Here is a 24,015-nt window from a genome sequence, read left to right as displayed (position 1 = left end):
CATCAGGAGAGTTCTACAGCTAAGAGTTGGTGGGATTGCTGAGATACCATAGACTGCTGGACCAGGGTGAAGACTGTTGCATAACTCCTGAGAGAAGCCTGTGAGATTCAAGACAAAAGAAGTCATGAACCAGATCGAAGGCTGCAAGTATAGCCCTCAGTAAAAAGTTGGTGAGTAGGGGAATTGTCATGAGCCCTGCTGGGAGAGGGTGGGCGGATGAAGGCGAGACAGAGGATGAGGACCTGGACTGCGATGAACCGCTTGGGGAGGGGCCAAGCTATGGAGTAGACATACAGCGCACCCTGACACCCGCCCTTGACAGCTCAGTCCCTGCAACCCTGGACTCCCCTGTGGAGATGCAAGAATCAGACACTTGCCAGCCGGTTGCACCGTCACCTCCCCTGACTGAACTGACACTTAGCAGCCCTTCCCCCAATGGAGGGGGAAGCTGAAACACTGACCGAAGCTCCACCTTCGCCCTGCGCTCAAAAGCGCTTGAAGCAGGAGATGTAACAGACCCAGCTAAGGCAGAGTCTTCGTCTACGTGGGAGTTCCCAGCCTACTTAAGTGGTTGCGGAAGGAGGAGACTGTTGCTGAGTCAACATCTGGGAGTCGCAAAGCCATGCTTAGCTAGTGCTAGAAAGATGCTGAGTTCCTAGAAAGAGTAGCTACTTACACAAGGCCCTCTGCACTGCAGCTGTCTATTATTTTAATAAAATAAAAAGAGAAAAGGGCACTGTCGAGTCTGAGTCTCTCAACTTCGGGCAGGACAGGAAGAGTGGTGTAGGGAAAGTGGCTTTAGGTTTGAATAGGGGAAGAATGGAAACTTGCATAACTATCAAAGTGACAGGAACCCTATATAGTAATCGATATCATTTAAAGTGGCAGTAACTTTTTTTAAAAAATTAACACAATTTATATACTTCTTGATTGTAAATAGAACCTCTAAGCAGGTGACAAAAAATAACCATATGATGTCATCATGTTAGCCATCTAGTTTATTAGGTAACCATATACAATCATCGTCATCTATATTAACATTTTAAATGAAATAGAACTTACTTTGATTTTACTGTAATATTTGGATCTCGGTGGTATTTTGTCCTATGCTTATCCATAACTACTGGTGGGTAAGCTAAAGTAGAAAATAGATAGTATTGAGATACCTGATGGAAGCAGTAACAAAGGGCTAGGAAGAATAAGTTACAGGACATAGTGAAGGGGGAAAAACGAAAGTGTGAAACACCCCTCCTAATGTGTGAAACAAACAGTGGAAGTTCCATATTTTGTGTCTGCATTAAGATAATGGCTTAGATGGTGTATTCTAAAGACAAGAGATGAATAAAATTGTAGCTTCATTATTGTATAAGATAACAGAAGATGAGCACAGAAAACATAATTGGCTACACCCAAAAACCAAGCAGATGAAAGGGAGAACTATGGTCTGTGAAACCACAACAAGCAGCTGAATGCCACGCTGGAGAGGGAACAGATGCCCCCTTCCAAAAGCCATCCTTTCAAACTTGCAACTTATGCTAACATGCATATAGGAAAGCAATGGGAACTATGGGAACTATGGCAAAATGCTGTGGTAAAACTTTTGTGGAAAGTCACTGCTTGCCCATCTTGTAACCCTGGAAAAATCTCTTCCCAGTCCTATTAACCTGCAACTACACAAGAACTTGGAGCGGGCCACTAGCAGAGTAACATATCAGTTATTGTGTTCAAGGATGCCCCAGAAAGCAAAGCACTGTTCCAGCTGGGGACTCCAAACCAGGAATACAATGTTCAGCTTCCCCCATTGTTTTCTGGAGAACGGAATGGGAGGGAATTTAGGAAAAGTGAAATTTGAATCCTAGGAAAGAACAAAGAGATGCAGACAGAAGCAGAGCACTTGGGATTGTGGAAGAAAGCTTCACTCAGAATTCCCTGTGTCTTTCTTGCTCCAACAGCCCTTGCCGAGACAACCTCAGTAAAATAATGCTGTCACTGACAAAGAGCCTTGAGAAGCAGAGAGTATGATTCAATGGACAAATATCTTTTTCCCCCCTAGGAATAGGCAATTGGCTGGTCAGGGTCTCGCTCTGTTTCCTAGTGTAGCCCCCACCCAATCCCAAGTAGGGCTGTCCCCTGTATTTGTACAAATCACAACCACAAACCAAATCACATTGATTTGTATCTTGTCCAGATCAGGTTGTAAAATAAATGTAAATGTACTGCCCTCAAGTCGATTCTGACTTATGGCGGCCCTATGAACAGGGTTTTCATGAGGCTGAGAGGCAGTGACTGGCCCAAAGTCACCCAGTGAGCTTCATGGCTATGTGGGGATTCGAACCCTGGTCTCCCAGGTCGTAGTCCAACACCTTAACCACTACACCACACTGGCTCTCTCGGCTCAGGTTGAAGGAGCTACAAATCTTAACAGAGCATGTTGGCTAGTCCCAAATCAATTTGAAGAGATTTGTACAGATCTGTAGCTCACAACAATCTCTAATGAACCCAGAGAGGGTGTCTCTGAAATGGAGCAATTACAACACCATAAAGGAATAAAACACCCGGGTGAGGAGAGAGGGAAGGCAGTTAGAATGCTATCACCTCACCCAACACTCTCCAATCAACAGTGTTTGGAAGAGGTGAAGTCTTAAAATGCAGAAGTCTTTTGTAAGTTTTGTCTCTTAGAAATATTTGGTGAGGTTTGGGTGGCATTTGTTCAGTTTGTGTATGTTTTCTGTTATTTCCCAATCAATCCCAGTCCCATCCTTATTTACATATATTTTTTTTAAAAGTTTGCTCTTATTTATTTATTTGATTCAATTCTCATTGCTAAGAATTATTATTAAACCTTGTGGGCATATTAAGCCACAGCAATAAGAAGCCACCAGCTTGTGTGGTTACACTTTTATGATGATGATGATGATTAGCTGCCACCGCCACCGCCAGCCAGCCAGCCAGCCAAACCTTGTGGGCATATTAGCCAGCATTCTGAGTTAAGAATTTATGTTATTTCCAATTGCCACAGTGAGTATTAGTAATATTAAAGAGTATTTTTATTTTCCCCTCACTCACTACTGTGGTTGGCAATCTGCTCCCTACATGACAAAAAAAAATATTGGAAAAAGCAGATTTTAAAGGTGTCTAGCATGAAAACCCCTGGAGCTACTCACCTGAAATTTGGCAGGGTTAATCCCCTCTACAGAGGTTACCGTGTCCCCAAACTTCATGTCCCTATGTGCACATTATCTTCATGGTGCTGCCAGCCCATGCCTGTCTGATGCTACCTACATGTGTCTAGTACCACACATCTAATTTTTTTAAAACCCTCAATTTTTTTTTCAAAAGTAAGGAACAGGGGAAACACAGGAGTATGGCATGGATGAGCACTCAGTCCTGGGGAAAAAAAACTTGGGGAAAAAAGCAAAATTGAAAAGTAGTTAGCAGTGAAATCCCCTGGAGCTACCCACCTGAAATTTGGCAGGGTTAATCCCCTATATAACAGCTACCACATCTCCTCTTTCATGCCTCTGGGTCAAAAAACAAGAATGTTATGGCCATTTTGGTTTTGCAATGTAAATCAATGGGATTTCCAGAGGTTTGTAATACCTGGATTGTAATCCCAATTTGGATCCGGATCGAGTCCAAATCTGCCCGGACCAGACTGGGCCTGATCTGTATTTACATAGAGGAGCCACAAATTGGATTAGGGGGGTCCATGCACTGCCTTAATGCCAAGGACATCCCCCTCTCACAATGCACCAATACATGGGGAAAGAGCCCTTTAACAGCTTCTACCACCACCATGGCAAAAGAAGCCATGGCAAAAGAAGCTGCATCTGCCCTTTATGCCCTTTAGCTGTTTGGTGATGAGTAGCTTGCTGCTCGCTGCTCACAGGGTTAGAGATGGTTCAGGAGTCCTTAGCCGATGTCTGGGGGAAGGTGGCATGCATCTGCCAAAGTTCATGCTGAGGAGGAAGGGGTTAAAGGATCCTTTCCCTGTGCCTTGGCACAGAAGCAAGTCAGTAGGCAAAGCCAATGCTACTGGTCCTCCAGCTCTCACTGAATGCAAAATATGGCCCCTTATAAAGATTACTTGCCAACCAGGCTCCAATATCTACGAAGTGATATAGCCTGGGGAGCCTGAGCAGCATCTGCATTTCATTACCAAAGAAGGCAATGCTAGAAGGAACAGACCAAGTCCAACTTTCTGCATAACTACTAACTTAGTCACCATGCATAGGCTCCAGTGCTTCAAGGGACCAACATCTCTTGAGAACAAACAGCCAACTAGAGTTGAGCACCTTACAGGAATCCAACCAGTATATTGCAGGCTCAAATGGCAAAAGCCACAAACATAGCACACTTGTAATACACCACACAGCATTCAAATGGTTACAGGTTAAAATAAAAAAGCCAACAAGTATTAATATAAAGAAGTTATTTCATTTGCACCTTTGTATTGGTATCAGTTTCATGGAGTTTTCAGTGTGGGAACTAATTATAGCAGAATCAAAGATGCAGAAGAAGCACAACATTGTTCCCCTAGGACTTCAGAATGAAGTTGAGGAACTGCATATTTGAATGTCCCATCGAGGACAACAGCAAGACACACACACGTATCCTAAAAGTGTTATAGTCTTCACCTTGATATGGCAGCTTTCTACATGCATGGGGGTTATTTGACATGGGAGAATATTCAAATGTACATACACAAACACACACACGATTCTGCAATGATACAGTCCTAGTAGTACACACATGTGGTTTTTGCTTTTGACTACAAGTAGAAGATGCAAGCATTCCCTTCAAATGGTCAGGTCTAAAATGTCCCCATTGCAACACAAATGCAAATTTACTAGTTGTCTTACAGTGCAAATCATACAGAGCTTGGAAAAGTTACTTTTTTTAACTACAACTCCCATCAGCCCAATCCAGTGGCCATGCTGGCTGGGGCTGATGGGAGTTGTAGTTCAAAAAAGTAACTTTTCCAAGCTCTGAAATCATATATATGTCTATGAAAGAAAGAAACCCTACTGAGTGCAGCCTTAGACTCAAATATCTTTGTGGCCTTCTGTTGCCACTGAAAAACAGCTCTCCTGTAAAATTCCACTTTCCCTGGGTCCTTCCTAAACCAGTATCAACTGCCCCTGAAGCCATAACCAGGGCATGGCCTGAAAGCACATGAGGTCACCACCTTCCTAAAGCTAAGCAGGTCTGGGTCTAGTCAGTGCCCAGATGGGTGAGTGACCACCGGGGAACCATATGTACATCTCCTTGAGTTCCACAACAGAAGGTGGGCAATAAATACAAAACAATAAAAAACCAATGCAATGTGGAAGCCAATCATAGGGCAGCGGCTTTGCAGCAGCCACCATATTCTTTTAACATGTGTAAACTGAGTATCAAGATGTTTCTTAATTTAGAAAGGACATTTCTAATGACAAAGAATTCTTGATTTTAATACTCAAAATACAGGGATGGGCATATATGGTCTGCAGACTTGAATGCTAAGAAAAATTTGAAAACGTGATTACAAAACTTAAACAATGAGGGCTACAAAAACAGACAGACAAACAAGAGCTGGAATTTGAGTATGTACTATTGTGATGTCTAAATCAATAGGCCAAAGAATTCCATGCATTCAAGCGACCTTTGGCTTTCTGTTTCTGACACAGTAGTCCTCCATGTGGCAAGGCAAGCTGTGCTTGAATCCAAAAGGAAAGTCATAAGCATTGTGTGATATGACATAAGATATCTTATTCAAAGACGGTGGAGGGGGGAAGAGTTCCACTGGGCTTGCACAAGCCCACCGAAGTGTCCAGTTCTCTTGCAAGGACTTCTCACTTACTTTTCCCCTCTTTTTTCTGGAGGAACCTTCTTCTTCCACCAGAAGCCTAAACCAGAAAAAAGCAGCAGACACCCAGCGCAGGGAATGAAAAACAAATCAGTGGCTCCCTTTCTGGCCAACACAGTGCTGGCCTTCCTAAGGGATAAGAAAAATTACTAGTGACTAAACATACAGAACAGCCACCGTTTCAATGCTCAGGTGTCAGTTTTTTGACAGCTTTTTGCGAGAGCAGAGGTTTTGGGGGCTCTCACTCACCCTTCCCCTGGTTTCTCTGGGGAGAAAACAAATGTTTGATCCAATTGGGATTATTTACATGTGGTATCTCCTGACCCTAGTGTCCATCCATAAGTTGATAAAAGAGGAGAGATGGATAATGGATTCAGAGATGTGTGAGGCATAGATATACCCAGTATTGTGCCCAGAACAGACATAACGGCAAGGAGAGGGGAAACAAGAGCCTTCTTAGGCCATGTCCACACCATACATTTAAAGCACATAGCGTCCCTCAAAGAATCATGAGAACCATGATTCACCCCTCACAGACATAAAATTCCCAACATCATAACAAACTCCAGTTCCCAAGTGCTTTAAACATGCATTAAATGTATGGTGTGGTTATGACATTACTGTGCTGTCTTACAGTAACAAAAATGAGCTTATATATATATCACTGATGGGTGTTCTATATTGGCAAAGCTTAGCAACAGAATATCAGAATGCTGATTAAATATTATGACACTGCACAAAGAAATATTGGCTGCAATCCAATGAATTATACATGCAAAATTAACCCCACTGTTGCCCTCTCGAGGATGCAGACCCATGAGTGCATGCCATTCAACAGCAGGCAGACAACGGAAAAACCCAGACTGAGCTCCTGGGTTGCAGGTTAACACTTAGAGTTGGAAATTGTGGGTAGGTTTCTTTAAAGACTAGTCAACATTTTGCTTCTAAAAAGTAAAGCCCAAGAATATATTTAATATATTCGTATAATTTCTCCTTCTTTGTTCTCTATAGCAGCTCCCAATGCAGAGTTGTCAATCTCCTATTCTAAAATATATTTCCATTGAATTGGTACCTTGGCAGCTCAACAATAAACATATTTCAATGTGACTTCTAATCGCCAGCAGGTATTTTTTTTAAAAAAGATGCTTACTAGAAAGGAAATAGGATCTGCAGTCAGGATTATTTCTTGAGTGCCTCTCAATCTGATAGCCTTTTCATTTGAAAAAAGATGCCCCAATTTACAATCCCAGTCAAGAATTTGTTACAGAGAAGGCATTTTTCACCAACTTTTCTGATAGCCATCATCTTGTTTTTTACATGATATACTCTCTTTGAATTCATTTTGATATAGCTGGTGAGATAATCTGCTCCCTATTTTAACAAACTACATCCATTGCAGATGCCCAAAAAGGACATTTTCTCTAACAGGAGCATTTATAATACCCAAATACGGAAAATGTATCAGCCACTTTTAATACAGGGCAGAATTTTTAAAATGCAATGGAAAACTCAGACAAGCTCCTAGGACTCAGGGTGTGGGTCTGTCTGAACAGTTTGTCGCTACAGCCAATTGTCTTAGAAAACTGTTAGGATGCATATGATGTCCAGCTCGCACACAACTGTTTTCCTTGGATCATGGCCATCGGCAGCCAAATTATAAATACTAACCTACCCTTTTTAAAAAAAAAAAAAGACTACTTTTTCATGTTATCAATTCATCCACATTGTACAACAGAGAACAATAGAAATCTAGTTGTTGTTGTTTTCTAGTTACATGGTAGCCCACAATTACTGCTCACAAACATATTTTCCCCCTTTCATAAAGCTGAAATTGTTGCTGAAGCATGTCTATAGCATTTACCAAACCTTTTTTTGCTTGGTGATGTAAGCAAAGGCAATACAATGCCTACTCATGGATATCAAGATGTGTATATGCCAAAGAAGCAAGAATCAGACCTAGAATTCACGTTCACCAGAAAGCCTGTCATCATTAAATCCACATTAGCATGCCTTCAGATAGTACAGATGGCTGTCATCACCTCATAAACAACTCCATACCTCACAGTCTAGCTGGCAATGCTTTAAGTGAATCTTAATACCCCAGCCTTCAGAAGTGAGTACAGTGTCACAATCAAACACACAGGAAAATGCACAGCACACAGCACAACAACTCTGGGCCATGCGTCTTCTGTTTTAGTACATAAGGCAGAAGTTGTGGGTTGTAGAAGAGACCTTACCTTCTAAAAGGTGAGAAAAGTATAAAACAGAAAAAGAAACAGAAGAACAAAAGATGCATAAAAGGAGTCATGATAAATAGTAAAAGTGTTATTTCACAGTATAAGAGTTATGGACAAATATAAATTCGTGATAGCTTTAGTTCTCAAGCTCTCAGGCTCTCCGCAACAATCTTTTTGGAAATAAATGATTTTCTCCCCTACCCTAACACATTACTGAAAGAGTCTTTAGTGGCTTGCTTCCATACCCATCAACACAAAACTTAGGGCTGACAGATGATTGGAAAATATAGCTACTTGCATTTCAAACCAACCAACCAAAAAAAAGCTACTTAAAAACTAGATTAAAATCCAGGTATCTTTCAGACATAACTTGGGTTTAGGAATTATGGGAAGGCAGCAGGATGCCATCTACCCTCTCTCTATCCCCTTTCACCTGGTTTCACCTTGATGTGAGACTATCACCAAGCCAGTGTAAAATTAAATCACTTACATTCCCATCTTTAAACACAGTTCAGAAAATGAGTTCAAGAGCATACCCAGTTTCACCATGATCCAGGTTGGTAGCACATAACTCTAAAATGTGGTGGTGAATTCATTAACAGGAAAGGAATTGGGAGGAGGGCAAGTAGAAGTTCACAGCATGCTCCCAGTTCCTAAACTCAGATTCACCATGTTATAGCTTAATGGTGGAGCACAGGCTTTGCATGCAGAAGATACCACATTCAGTTCCTGGCATCTGCAGCTGAAAGGATCCCAAGCTGGGAGGTCGGGGGGAAAGCCACAATGAAGAATCATTGACAATCAAAGTAGACAATACTGGGGGGGGGTGTTACATGAATCAATACCCTGACTCCATATAAGGACAGCCTAGTATGTTTCATATCATTCTTTTCACAGCAGCTGCAGTCAGAAATCCAACCCTGCAGGGTTCTGTCAGCAACAGCTCTGCTACTGCCAGGAAAGAAAGAGGGGAATGCCTTTCATCTTTTGGCAGTGTCAGTCCCAACACTCGCACAAAGCTGAGCAATGGGTGAACCTGAAGGAAAAACAGAACTCATTCCTCTGTTTCACATGCTCACTATGCAGCAATAAAATCTGGAGTAATCCACTGTGTAAAGCAGAGCAAGATACTCATTAGTTATTCCTCAGGAGGTATGTAGTCGTCCAGGAACTCAGGGCGTCTTAGACGGAGCAGGGTCCCAGCAGGGTCCCTATGTCTCCAGCATCCTACAAGCTAATCAGTATGAAAGGGGAGTACATTAGCCACTGAGAACCTTCTAACATGCTTCCTTGACCTTTTCTGCTGATTGGAACCAATCAGAGTGAAAGTGAGTCAGCCACTGAGAAGACTGTTCTCAGTAGCTAACACTCTCTCTTCTTTTGTGCTAACTGGCTCCTAGGAATGTCTGTTGTGAAAGAAGGTATTAGCAAGGATTTCATTCTCAGTCCAGCAGGAAAACAAAACAAAGGGATGGGAGGGGTGTGGTTGCGACTATCATGAAGGGACCCTGTACTTCTGAATTTGCCACTACATTGCTGTTCCTCAGCAACCAGAGGGAAGAATACTGACAAAGAGTCCTCAGAGTCCCAGGCCTGTTTAGGGGAAGAGAGGTAAATGCCATTGACACCTGTTGTCGTAGTGGTGCTATGATTTGAATTTAAAATGTGAAACTGGACATGCTCTGAGTCTTTCTTTTTTTAAATCAGGGTTGGCAATCTTTTTTCTTTGGTCTTTTGCTTCAAAATATGAGGAATGTAGAAGCAGTTGTAAAGCATGTATGGCAGACAGAAGGGGCAGAAGAGAAATGTTGATATACACATCGCTGTCTAAAGAGCCCCCACCCCCCGCTGTAAGACTATTAAGTCCAGGGTCTATAAATAACCTAGCTGCACCACTGCATACATTCCAAATGCTAATATTATACAAGGAAGTTGGATAAGAACATTTGGGATATTCTGGTGCTTTTTGTATGCAATTCAAAAACTGATTTTCCTTAAAAAATGTATTTTTATATAATTTACTCTCATCAAACATATCCTAGTTTTAACCACATGTGAAGTAAATTCCACTGATTTCAAAGGAACTTGATCTTAATTGAGTCAAGCCACTTGGGAGTATGTGCTACTGACAATCAATGCATCACTACAAAAACTAGATGCTTCAGTTCAGATCACAAACAAGCCACAGGCCCCTCTGCCTCATCTTTCCTTCCAATTCCTGTTCAGCTCTAACTATACTTTGCCATTATATCAAAATTGGCAAACTATGGCTAGCGCTTCCAAATCAGAATTTCATCTGTTTGGGGGCGGTAGGGAAGTGCTAAGCATGTGTATTCCAATTTGGACATCAGAGCTAATTACAGTTCATGCTCAACAGGAAATAGAAAGGGAAGCTGGAAGGGGGAAAGGAGGGAGAAGGGCATATTCACGGCCACAGCTCATTTACTATCTGCCAAATTATGGCTTGGAGGATCACACAAACTGAACTATTCACTTTGTGAAGGTGTGTGGCATGAGATGCCAATTTTTTTAAAAAAAAATTATAAACAAGTCCAATTTAATTGTACAGAAGATTCATAGCAATGCTGGAATATTCTTAATATATCTTACTTGTTACTTACAAAATAGTTATTAAACACCATCTTGAAGAAATTATAAAATTAGCATGGCACCTTTTGAATTGTTACAATAACACATTATGCTTTTTTAAAATTGTTTATGATATCTGAGATAGTAGAATCCCAATGCTGTTTCCAAACTGGACAGTGTACCCACCTTGCTGGCCCAAGCATCCTCATCCCAGGACGTGAGTTGTAAAACACGGATTATTTCATTTATTTCACCGCTCATCTTCTCCACTGTAAAGTTGCGGTTTTTCAAGGCCTCCTCTATTCCTTGGCTTTTGGAATTTTTAGTTGTTACAAAAATTTTCATGGCTGCAAAGATTACACAACAGATCAGAAAAGCCTATCAGGAAGTTACACATCAATCAATAAAAATATTTTTTTAAAAGTCAGGAAATTACATGATATACTGTATGAAATGCACCTTTACATAAAATCAGGCAGAATTAAGTGATTATCCCAGTAGATCAGGGATGGACAGAAGCTAGATCGAGAGATACTGGCATATCTCTGGGTGATCTGTAGCAGATTGTCAAAGGTTTCTGCCTTCCAACTGTTTAGCAACAGCAACAATAAAGTGAATTTTTTCACCTAAATTAATGTGCTAAAATGAAGAACAGTAACAGTGGTGGATTTCTGTGTGAGAGGACTGTGAGCCAAGTTCATTTCTGGTACTGGAAATAAATTCCAGGGCTCAGAATTCGCCCAGAGAAACCCTGCTGTTTCATTTTAATGACCTGTTTGCACATGGTTCTGATAGGTAGATCTTGGAAGTTCTATAAAAAGCAAAGTAGATCAAACAAGCCTGGTCTGCACCCCCCCCCCTCAGTAGATGGTCATTCCCATTATGTTTGGAGCTCTTACTCTTCATTGAAACGAGGCATACAATACATGTTTAATTAGACAACCTTGAATTGTTTGTGACTTTGACCACAGCACACCACCTAGGGAGCAATTTCTCAGTCAACGTGGTACCAGGATGCTGCTGCTGCAGCCTCACTCAAACTGCCAGGCCATGCAAGAAACAATGAATTATAATCAATGCAGGGCCAGTTTAAGACACCCTTAAGTATAGGCACTGCACAATCGCAAAGGTATACCCCCTTGAGCTATGCAATATTAGAGGATGTTGGGATCCAGCTGTTAGATCAGTAGCATCCTGTGTGGCACTGGAAAAGGTCATGGTGGCACCTGCCAGATCACATATAGCTGTTTCACTGCCCCAAAAATATCACCGCCCCAAGTGATTGTTTGGGTTGCTTGCAAAGTTAGGCTGGTCCTGACTTCATATCTCAGGAATTTTATTTTCACTAGAACTTTTAAATCCCAGATATGGTCTGGATTCAGGATCTTTGAGAGAGCACCTTTCCTCTTATGTACACCCCACCCCATGTAAGTTGGGATCAGGAAGGCTGTTGTGCAGGAACCACTGTCACCTGAAGTAAAAACCTAGTAAACCTAATGGTGGAAAAGTCGGGGGGGAAATGGAAATGGACTGCCTTCAAGTCAATTCCGACTTATGGTGACCCTATGAATAGGGTCTTCATGGTATGCGGTATTCAGAGGGGGTTTCCCATTGCCTTCCTCTGAGGCTGAGAGGCAGTGACTGGCCAAGGTCACCCAGTGAGCTTCATGCCTGTGTGGGGATTTGAACCCTAGTCTCCCAGGTCGTAGTCCAACACCTTAACCACTACACTACACTGGCTCTCAGAGTTTTCATGAGGCTGAGAGGCAGTGACCGGCCAAAGGTCACCCAGTGAGCTTCATGGCTGTGTGGGGATTCGAACCCTGGTCTCCCAGGTCGTAGTCCAGCACCTTAACCACTACACCACAATGGAGGGGGGCAGAATAAATAATTACTATTCAAATTAAATCCACAACAATTTGGCAGGCAGAAAGAGATTTGAAGCTAATTAAAGTTACTGTGATATCCAGTTTAATTTCAGGCATTTTCAATTCAATGAGAAACAAAATATTCTCCAATAATCTTTACTTTTTCAAGCCGTTATAGAAACTAACACAGGCCTCTTTCCACCAACAGTGATTGTAATGCTTGCAGTGAATGTTTTGGGGACAGTCAACTGGGGAGGGGAAGGGAACAGAAAGGCTACAGCACATGTAGTTTAAAGAGGAAGAGGCAGCAACATCAGCACGGAGAGGCCACCCTAGACTTTCCTCTTGCTAGCAAAGCAAGACTTACCCTTGAGTATTTACTTTCCTTCCTAGTTCTCACTGAGATAAGGGACCAACCTGTCTGACCACCTCAATGATGCCTTAAATAAAGTGCTCAGTTACAGGGCAGCATCACAAATATAATCACATATAAATAGCTCATCAATTCACATGTCTCGGTGAGCTCAGCTCCCAAAACTTAAATAGGAGACCCACAGGATACACGAGCTAGGACTTGGGAAGCACAACCTTCCCTCCAAGACAGCCACAAATAAAGCCACTAATTTAGCTTTCCATAGTTGGTTTTACAAGGAACATTAAAAACTTCTATTTCTGAAAGGCTTTCAACATGCATCTACCTGCATAGCTTTACTCAGGCATGATTTTATGAAGTGTATGCAGACACAAGCCAATGCATTTCAGTGGGCTTTTTGATCACACAGTATTGCAGAAAGTTACCAGAAATAAGAACTGGCAGCAGCTCCTTCACAGTGTTCATGGAGTTCACCAACATGACTCTGTGCTCCTGGTGAGTCAGCTCTTGCTGCCGTTCATCAATCATTTTGGCCATCTTGGTCATTCCTATGTAAAGAAGATCAGTGTCATGAAGCAATGCAATATTTCTTTCACAGTTTTGCGATCTGAAGCAGGAAAAGATCATGCTATATGACTGTTTAAATGTTACGTTTCTGCAATTACAAAGCTGCTATACAACTTTTAATTCAAAATACAACATGACTTAATTTCCCCATTGTTCACTGATTATATTTTCCTAAGGCAACTTACTTTTTTAAGATACAAAAACCAATATTAATTTTTTTAAAAGTAGCCAACTCAGCAATTTGTGGCCCTTTGGACATTTGATTAAATGTCTACTTAAGGAAACACACAGAGCACAGAATTTGCTTATGTCAGAAGTATACATTTGTTTAGACAAAGTATCAAAGGTGGCCTAATGTGGAACCAATACTTCTTCTACTGCCTTCAAGTCGATTCCGACTTATGGCGACCCTATGAATAGGGTTTTCATGAGGCTGAGAGGCAGTGACTGGCCCAAGGTCACCCAGTGAGCTTCATGGCTATGTGGTCTCCCAGGTCGTAGTCCAGCACCTTAACCACTACACCACACTGGCTCTCAAAAAAGAAAAACGAGACCAGGGACAGGCAAGGGGCGGCGATCAAAACAGGGGACCTGGCTGCTTTGGGTGGAAAAGTGGGGCTCTGCCCCGCTCGAGGCACCGCTGGGATTTGAACCCAGGATCTCCTGTTTACTAGACAGGTGCTTTAACCAACTAAGCCACGGTGCCATGCACTTCTTATGAAGCCACATATCTATACATCCCAGAGCTGGTGTACTATTGTGGCTAAGACACTGAACTGTAAATTACTAGGATGTCTCTGCTATGAGCTAAATAGGTAGCCTTAGGCAAACCAATCTCTCTCTTAGACTCTGTAACATGGACACAATAATATGAATTTACCTCATAGGGTATTTGTAAGTATTGCTACAAAGATAATCTCTCAACATTTGAAAGCACTATATAAATTCCAAATATTATGACTGATGATGCTCTACACAGAAGGGTGTTAAATTTCTAGACTGCACCATTTCAGACTGCAAATAAGGTAGAAGATGTAGGATAGGGATAGGTTAAACCTTTTTTATTGGTATACTAGCAAGTCAGGGAGAGAGGTTCATCCCCCCAGATCATGCAAGATGCTTTTTACATGAGGAAATATTCAAAAATATGAACATCCCCCAGGGACCAATCAGTTCATTATATGTAAATATGTAGAATGGCTGCCAGATTTAAATTCATTCTAAGTATCAGAACAGCAATTCCATACACACTAATTGGTTAGGGAAGGACAAACCCATGCACATGATGCTACTTTAGGCTATAAATTAACTTTCAGGAACAGAATGATCAAGGGGATGGAGTGACTCCCTTACAAGGAAAGGTTGCAGCATTTGGGGCTTTTTAGTTTAGAGAAAAGGCGGGTCAGAGGAGACATGATAGAAGTGCGGCCGCATTTGGAATACTGTGTACAGTTCTGGTCGCCTCATCTCAGAAAGGATATTATAGAGTTGGAAAAGGTTCAGAAGAGGGCAACCAGAATGATCAAGGGGATGGAGCGATTCCCTTACGAGGAAAGGTTGCAGCATTTGGGGCTTTTTAGTTTAGAGAAAAGGCGGGTCAGAGGAGACATGATAGAAGTGTATAAAATTATGCATGGCATTGAGAAAGTGGATAGAGAAAAGTTCTTCTCCCTCTCTCATAATACTAGAACTCATGGACATTCAAAGAAGCTGAATGTTGGAAGATTCAGGACAGACAAAAGGAAGTACTTCTTTACTCAGCGCATAGTTCAACTATGGAATTTGCTCCCACAAGATGCAGTAATGGCCACCAGCTTGGATGGCTTTAAAAGAAGATTAGACAAATTCATGGAGGACAGGGCTATCAATGGCTACTAGCCATGATGGCTGTGCTCTGCCACCCTAGTCAGAGGCAGCATGCTTCTGAAAACCAGTTGCCGGAAGCCTCAGGAGGGGAGAGTGTTCTTGCACTCGGGTCCTGCTTGCGGGCTTCCCCCGGGCACCTGGTTGGCCACTGTGAGAACAGGATGCTGGACTAGATGGGCCACTGGCCTGATCCAGCAGGCTCTTCTTATGTTCTTATAAGGACTTTGGGCTGGTTTATATACGAGGTAATGCCACAAGTTTGTCTTAGGAGGACATGTCACTGGTCTCAGGGTCCATCCTGATGCTTCTGTCACCATCTCATATAGCTACCCACATGTAGATTGACACAGAAGGAGTCTTCCAAATATGCCCAGCCATGTCCTGGTGATCCAGTAGAGACCATATCTGAACTGGCCTTCCAGAATCTTCCACGCTTACTTAGAAGCTCTCTCAATCACTTCAATAAAATTATAGTTCGAAGTGAGTATGGACAGAATTGTAGTCTTGGGTCGATGGTTGCACTTTTATCAACATTTCACAATAACCCTCTTCTTCCAAACAGAAAATAATGCAACTGACAAGCCCCTCAAAATACTACCTAGCAAGCATGCTTGGACAAACGAGGCTTGCCAAAATAAGCTTAAAGTTTATGCCTACTTAGAAAAAACAAAAACACACACTACAAAATCGTAACACTACTGATGACTGCAGTAAATTATTGGAGAAAAAGAAATGCCATGGATCACTCTAACTCAGACTATACATCTGTATTATATTTTATGATCTCACTGTATACCACCTTGAAATACATGTGTACCAGGAGGTACATAAGCATTTTAATAAAATAAATATAATGACATTATAAGAGCACTTCCAGACAAACTATTTTCTCTGCTGACATGCGTTCTGGTCAGCACACCCAGCATCTGCAAGACGGACTCAGACTGTGCCCATTCCAATGCTGATCCCAGCTATTCTAAATGGTAAACTAGAGAATCATAGTTCAGTAGTAAGTTATGTGATTTGCATGCTGAAGGTTTCAGGCCCAACTCCCATGCATCTTTTTAACCAAAGATTTCAGCTAGTAAGACTGAAAAAGACTTCTACCCAGAGACCTTGGGGAGTCACTGCCACTCAGAGTAGCCCATTTTTGCTTAGATGGGACAACATCAGCTCCCTATAAAGTACAAAATAGGCCATTTCAATTCCCCACATTAAACAGTATGTCAATGTGAAACATGATCAGGTCAACACAAAAATAATTTCCTCAGTGTAAAGGTTTGAAATTACTAGTCTTAATACATTCCCAACTTAGTACATCAATTATATTTATTTTCTGAACCAACGTCTGCACATCTCTCAGGAGACAGCAATCAAAATATTACTGAGTTCCATGCCAGACAAGGTCACGTCAAATAAGGTATTGGTATGAAGGGGAGGACTACATCAACAGCCAACTATCCCCCAGCCAATGAAAATTAGATCCCACAAAACGACTAGAAAACCTGAGGAAGACAAAAAGATGTAAACAAAAATTATAGGAAATGTTTCTAAAACAGAAACATTAAAATGAAAGGAAATGTTTCTATGAAATGGAAATATATGTAAGCATAACCAACTTTAATAATACTATAGATATTGAATTAGCAAGGGAATGAACAGACAATTGATGCAACTGGTCAGTTTATGGGATTACAAGAGAATATAAGCAGATATTGGAACTGGGCATCATATTTGCAATGATATTAATACATGAATTGTTGTTGTTATGTGCCTTCAAGTCGATTACGACTTATGGAGACCCTATGAATCAGCAACCTCCAAGAGCATCTGTCATTAACTACCCTGTTCAGATCTTGTAAATTCAGGTCTGTGGCTTCCTTTATGGAATCAATCCATCTCTTGTTTGGCTTTCCTCTTTTTTTACTCCCTTCTGTTCTTCCCAGCATTATTGTCTTTTCTGGTGAATCATGTCTTCTCATGATGTGTCCAAAGTAGGATAACCTCAGTTTCATCATTTTAGCTTCTAGTGATAGTTCTGGTTTAATTTGTTCTAACACCCAATTATTTGTCTTTTTTGCAGTCCATGGTATGCGCAAAGCTCTCCTCCAACACCACATTTCAAATGAGTTGATCTTTCTCTTACCTGCTTTTTTCACTGTCCAACTTTCACATCCATACATAGAGATCGGAAATACCATGGTCTGAATGATCCTGATTTTAGTGTTCAGTGATACATCTTTGCATTTGAGGACCTTTTCTAGTTCTCTCATAGCTGCCCTCCCCAGTCCTAGCCTTCTTCTGATTTCTTGACTATTGTCTCCATTTTGGTTAATGACTGTGCCAAGGTATTGATAACACACTCAACAAAAAAAAAATTTTTTTTAGTTGCCAAGGAAGTTTGAATGACTTTAGAGTATTTTGGGGGTGCTAGATCCAAAAATGACATTAGTTTTGCCAAATTGGCTCTAGTTTTTGAGATAATGGATACCCCTCAAATGACAATTGTACACCAATACGACCTGTAGCTGCTGACATATGCAGCAGGGTTTGGTCTGTCTTTTTACTCTTGAACACTGTTTTGCAAGTTTATCCATTGCATATAAAATCATATTGATACTTTTTTTTTTTTTGAAGAGGAATATGAGTTCGTCACAAAGAGGCTGCTTAAACAATCCTAATGTATTCTGCTACATTTGTGGCGAACAGGGCCGGTTCCAAAGGGCAGCCAGGTTGGGCACTGGCCCGAGGGCCCCGCAGCTCTAGGAGCCATTGGGGGGATGGCAGGCGGTTCGGAAGCTCGTCTTGCGATCCGCAGGATCGTGGAAGGGAAGCAGAGGGCCCCCGCATTCCTGGAGCCGGCCCTGGTGGCGAATACACTCTGCAAAAACAAAGAAAAAACATCACTGACTTTGTAAAACAAGCATATCTTGCTTATTTTGGAGTGAAGCTTGGAGATCAAGATAAGTCTTGGGCTCCCCATAAGGTTTGCAAAACCTGTGTAGAGTGCCTACGACAGTGGAAAAATGGAGAAAGGAAACGTTTAAACTTTGGTGTGCCTATGGTGTGGAGAGAGCTGCAAAACCATCATGATGATTGTTATTTTTGTGTTGTGAATGTGAAAGGCTTCAATCGCTACAAGAAACATAAGTGGGAGTATCCTGATTTGGACTCAGCAAGGCGACCTGTGCCACACAGCGAAGACGTTCCCATACCAGTGTTTACCTCACTGCCTGACCTTCCATTGTCAGATGTTGAAGAAATGCTGGAATGTAGCACAGGTGGTAGCCCTGGAAGTGGAAATTAAGAAAGCTTTTCAACACCTGAGCAGTTCTCCCAAAAAGAACTCAATGATCTGGTACAAGACCTCAGTCTGTCAAAAGCAAGCATCTGAACTTTTAGCATCCAGGCTAATGGAAAAGAACTGTCTACAGCCAGAAGCTAATGTAATAGCTTATCGGACAAGAGAGAAAGGACTTCTTCCATACTGCAGCCAAGATGAAGAACTTGTATACTGCAATAACATTCCTGGACTTCTTCTCCAAATGGGACTACCGGAATATCAACCAGAAGACTGGAGGCTTTTTATAGACAGCTCCACCAGAAGCTTGAAATGTGTTTTATTGCACAATGGTAACCGCTATGCATCCCTTCCAATTGCTCACTCAACAAAACTTAAAGAAGAATATGAAAATATCAAAATGGTCTTGCAGAAGCTCTGCTATCATGAGCACCAGTGGTCTATTTGTGTTGATCTAAAGATGGTGAACTTCTTGCTTGGGCAGCAAAGTGGATACACGAAGTACCCTTGTTTCATCTGCTTGTGGGATAGTAGGGCAAAGAGAGATCATTGGGAAAAAGTGACATGGCCTTCAAGGGAACACATGACTAGGTGCAGCAAACATCATTAACAAGCCATTGGTTGACAGAGAAAAAATCATTCTCCCACCACTCCATATCAAGCTTGGACTGATGAAGCAATTTGTTAAGGCCTTGGACAAAGATGGTGATTGCTTCAAATACATTTGTAGATCGTTCCTTGGACTGACTATGGAAAAACTAAAAGCAGGAATCTTTGATGGTCCTAAAATTCGTAAACTCATCAATGATTTGAATTTCACTAAATTTATGAATGATGTTGAAGCTTCTGCCTGGTGCAGTTATGTCTCAGTTGTCAAGAACTTCTTGGGTAACCACAAAGCAGACAATTATGAAGAATTGGTGCAAAACATGCTCGCTAACTTTAAACATTTGGGTACTAATATGAGCATAAAGGTACACTATCTCCATAGCCACTTAGACAGATTTCCGGATAATCTTGGTGATTTTAGTGAGGAACAAGGGGAGAGGTTCCATCAGGATATAAAGGTGATAGAGGAAAGGTATCAAGGCTGATGGGACAGACACATGATGGCAGACTACTGCTGGAGCCTCCAACGTGATTGTCCTGATGCCCCACATAAAAGAAAATCATACACACAGCGTTTTACTATGCATTAATTGTGATTATCTGAATCAGCTTACTTTGTTTTAATGTTATTGTACTGAATACAACGCCATTAGGTTTTTCATGTGTTTACTTTTGTATGATTTGAGACAGTTTCCGTGTCATTTGTGGATAGGCTATGCCTAACCATTAAATTTTTTGAATTTGTTATGTTTTTCAATGGGGGCATCCATTATCTCAAAAATTAGAGCCAATCTAGCAAAACCGATGCCATATTCGGAATCAGCAACACAAAGTTACCCTAAAATCGATCAAACATCATTGGCAATAAAATTAGTGTTATGAACAGTGTAATCCTTGACAAGTTCAATGTCCTCATTGACAACTTTAAAGTTACATAAATCTTCTGTTGTCATTAGTCTTTTTGACATTCAGCTGTAGTCCTGCTTTTGTGCTTTCCTCTTTAACCTTCATCAGCATTCGTTTCAAATCATTACTGGTTTCTGCTAGTAGTATGGTATCGTCTGCATATCTTAAATTATTGATATTTCTCCCTCCAATTTTCACACCTCCTTCATCTTGGTCCAATCCTGCTTTCCGTATGATATGTTCTGCATATAGATTAAACAAATAGGGTGATAAAATATACTCCTGTCTTACACCCTTTCCAATGGGGAACCAATCGGTTTCTCCATATTCTGTCTTACAGTAGCCTCTTGTCCAGAGTATAAGTTGCGCATCAGAACAATCAGATGCTGTGGCACCCCCATTTATTTTAAAGCATTCCATAGTTTTTCATAACCTACACAGTCAAAGGGCTTTGCTGTAATCTATAAAGCACAGGGTGATTTTCTTCCGAAATTCCTTGGTCCGTTCCATTATCCAATGTATGCTTGCGATATGATCTCTGGTGCCTCTTCCCTTTCTAAATCCAGCTTGGACATCTGGCATTTCTCGCTCCATATATGGTAAGAGCCTTTTGTTGTAGAATCTTGAGCATTACTTTACTTGCATGGGATATTAAGGCAATAGTTCAATAATTACCTTATATTCCCGCGTATAAGACGACTGGGCGTATAAGACGACCCCCACCTTTTGAGAAGATTTTCCTGGGTTAAAAAGTCATCTTTTCCACCGGAATAACAGCCCCCCAACCACAGCCACAACTCTTCAACCCGCTTGCCTCCATAGCAACCCGCCCCCAGCCGCAAGAAAGACCCTGATCCCCGTTTAAAAAGCCAGCGTCCCTCTCCCCTTTCTTCCCTGCGTGGCCAGCGCCCCCTCGCCCCATAGCCCACACCGACCTGTGGGTGGGGATGCGCTGTGCCCCGGCGCGGCCTTTGCCCACCAAGAAGTGGACGTCGCTGAGCACCTCGTTGTTGAAGAGGAAGGCGAAGCGCTCCTGCACCGTTGGCTTCGTCGCCTGCCAGTTGTAGACCGGCGCCAGCAGGGCGGAGGCGGAGGGCGCCGAGGAGGAGGCCGCAGGGGCAGCTGTTGACAGCGGGTTCCCGCCTCCGCCGCCTCCCGCTGCTGCTGCTGCTGCCGCCGCCGCCCGGTGATTGTGCGTCAGCGGAGGCGCCGGCGCGGCCTGTGGCGGCGAGAGCAGCAAAAGCGGCCCGCCGTTGGCCGCCCAAGGAGGAGCAGCCGCCGCCGCCGCGGCCCCGTTGCTCGCCTAAGCAGCCGCGGGCGGAGCAGCAGCAGCAGCGGCGGGAGACAGCACAGGCGAGGCCGCCACGGAGGAGAAGGACGCGGGGGGAGGCTGCTGCTGCTGCTGCTGCTGCTCCCCACCCCGGCCGCCATTTTGCGGCGGAGGAGGCCGCGCAGGGCGCTGCCTTCGCCGCGGTGGAGGAGGCGGAGATGGCGGGGACGGAGGAGCAATGGGGATTCCCTTCAGGGGAGGGGACGCCGGGCCAGGCTGCGAGCAGGAGAAATACCATATATTCCGGCGTATAAGACAACTGGGCGTATAAGACGACCCCCAACTTTTGTGAAGATTTTCCTGGGTTAAAAAGTCGTCTTATACGCCGGAATATACGGTACTGCATTCCCTGGGATCCCCTTTCTTTGGGATTGGGATGTATATTGAACACTTCCAGTCTGTGGGCCATTGGTTAGTTTGGACAGATTCAGTCTCAGTAGCTTGTAGCAACTTTATTGATATGCCATCTGTTCCTGGTGATTTGTTGCGTCCAAGTATTTTAAGAGCAGCTTTTACCTCACATTCTAACATTTCTGGTTCTTCATCATATGGTTCCTCCGTGAATGAATCTGTCATCCTGGCATCTCTTTTATAGAGTTCTTCAGTGTTTTGCTTCCATCTTCCTTTTATTTCATCTCAGTCAGTCAGTGTGTTCCCCTGTTGATTATTCAACATCCCTATTCGTGGTTTAAATTTCCCTTTCATTTCTCTGATCTTTTGGAATAGGGCTCTTGTTCTTCCCGTTTTGTTGTCTTCTGCTATTTCTATACAATAACAATTGTAATAGTTTTCTTTGTCTCTACGTACTAGTCGCTGTATTGTTGCATTTAGGGTTCTGACCGTGTTTCTATCTCCTTTTGCTTTTGCTTTCCTTCTCTCTTTAACCATATTAAGAGTTTCTTCAGTCATCCATTGAGGTCTTTCTCTCTTTTTAACTAGAGATATTGTCTTTTTGCATTCTGCCCTGATCATGTCTCTGACTTCACGCCATAGTTCTTCTGGTTCTCTGTCAACTAAGTTTAAAGCCTCAAATCTGTTCCTTATTTGATCTTTATATTCTTCTGGGATGTTATTTAAATTGTATGTTGGCATTATGATTGCTTTGTTATTCTTCTTTTGCTTTACTCTGATTTTTGATACGACCAGTTCATGATCTGTACCACAGTCTGCTCCTGGTCTTGTTTTTGCAGAAAGTATGGACATTCTCCATCTTCTGTTGCCAATTACATAATCAATTTGATTCCTATATCGACCATCTGGTGATGTCCACGTGTACAGTCGTCTTTTCGGTTGCTAAAAAAATGTGTTTGCAAGAAACAAATGATTGGCTTCACAGAATTCAATAAGTCTTTCTCCTGCTTCATTTCTGTCTCCTAGGCCCCATTTCCCCACAATTCCTAGTTCTTCTCTGTTCCCTACTTTCGCATTCCAGTCCCCCATGATTATCAGCACATCTTGCTTTGGTGTGTGATCAATTTCTTCCTGTACTTCTGTGTAAAATCTTTCCAATTCCTCTTTTTCTGTGTTTGCCGTTGGAGCATAGACTTGGATGATGCTTATGTTGATAGGTTTCCCGTTCAATCTCATTGATATAACTCGCTCAGACCTTGCATTGTAGCTCCTAATTGCTTTTTCTACATCACTTCTCACTATTAAAGCAACCGTTTCTTCTTGATTTCTCATTTCCTGCATAAAGTATTTTGTAGTTGCCTGATTGAAAATGTCCCATTCCCATCCATTTTAATTCTTTCATGCCAAGTATTGTAATGTTGATACGTTCCATTTCTTGCTTCACAATTTCTAGCTTTCCCTGGTTCATGCTTCTCACATTCCATGTTCCTATTGTGTGCGTCAAACAACTCTGGACTCTCCTTTTGCATCTGTGCACATCAGCCTCTGGGCTTCCTTTTGGCTTTGACCCAGCTGAGTCATTAGTCACAGCGCTACTCGTACTTCTCCTTTGTTCTTCCCCAGTAGCTCAGTGAGTGCCTTCTGACCTGGGGGTCTCATCTTCCAGCACTATCTCATGTTGCATTTTGGATATGATGTTCATAGGGTTTTCATAGTAAGAAGTATTCAGAGGTGGTTTACCATTGCCTTCCTCTGAGTTTGGATGCATCTTAGTCTGGTGTTTCAGCTTTGACCATTCCGCCTTGGGTGCCCCTGCTGGGAATCTAGCCTCTTGGTCTGAGCTCCTGACAGCATTGCTCTCAGCTTCTTCAACACTCTCAAACCCCCTCACCACGTTAAGGTGTGCATCCTAAAGGGGGAATACATGAATACCAACATGAAATTAATCTGGAAAAGTAAAACAATGTTCTTATTTTGTATTTCAGCGAAGCGCAACAAAGGAATCTGTCAATAAGGGCAGTGTACAACACAGGAGTTATTAAAAGTTCACCAGATTAAGCAAACAGTTTAGGGTTTCAGTTGAGGGGCAAACTGAAATGATATAGAGGGAAAGGCCTGGGTTAATTTGGAGTAGAGATGGTGGCTAGAGTCTGTTTGCCCCACCAAATTC

The 24,015-nt window shown here is 42.3% G+C and overlaps 1 protein-coding gene and 1 non-coding gene across 7 annotated transcripts in view; both read right to left on the bottom strand.

Moving 5' to 3' along the window:
* VCL (vinculin) overlaps positions 1-24,015 on the bottom strand; it is a 113,428-nt gene that overhangs the window by 39,277 nt on the left and 50,136 nt on the right. For all 6 annotated transcript variants that reach the window (XM_061634834.1, XM_061634837.1, XM_061634831.1 and 3 more), the window contains 2 exons: positions 13,341-13,463; positions 10,861-11,021 (listed from right to left, as the gene is read on the bottom strand). In XM_061634834.1, coding sequence (XP_061490818.1) covers positions 10,861-11,021; positions 13,341-13,463 — 284 coding nt within the window. The remainder of the gene's footprint in view (positions 1-10,860; positions 11,022-13,340; positions 13,464-24,015) is intronic.
* TRNAT-AGU (transfer RNA threonine (anticodon AGU)) lies at positions 14,115-14,188 on the bottom strand. Its single transcript has one exon. It is a non-coding gene; the product is annotated as a tRNA-Thr (tRNA).

Source organism: Rhineura floridana, chromosome 7 (genome assembly GCF_030035675.1).
Source record: "Rhineura floridana isolate rRhiFlo1 chromosome 7, rRhiFlo1.hap2, whole genome shotgun sequence".
In the NCBI taxonomy this organism is placed as follows: Eukaryota; Metazoa; Chordata; class Lepidosauria; order Squamata; family Rhineuridae; genus Rhineura; species Rhineura floridana.
Note: the sequence above shows the minus strand (reverse complement) of the source record. Positions and strands in the feature narration are given on the sequence as shown.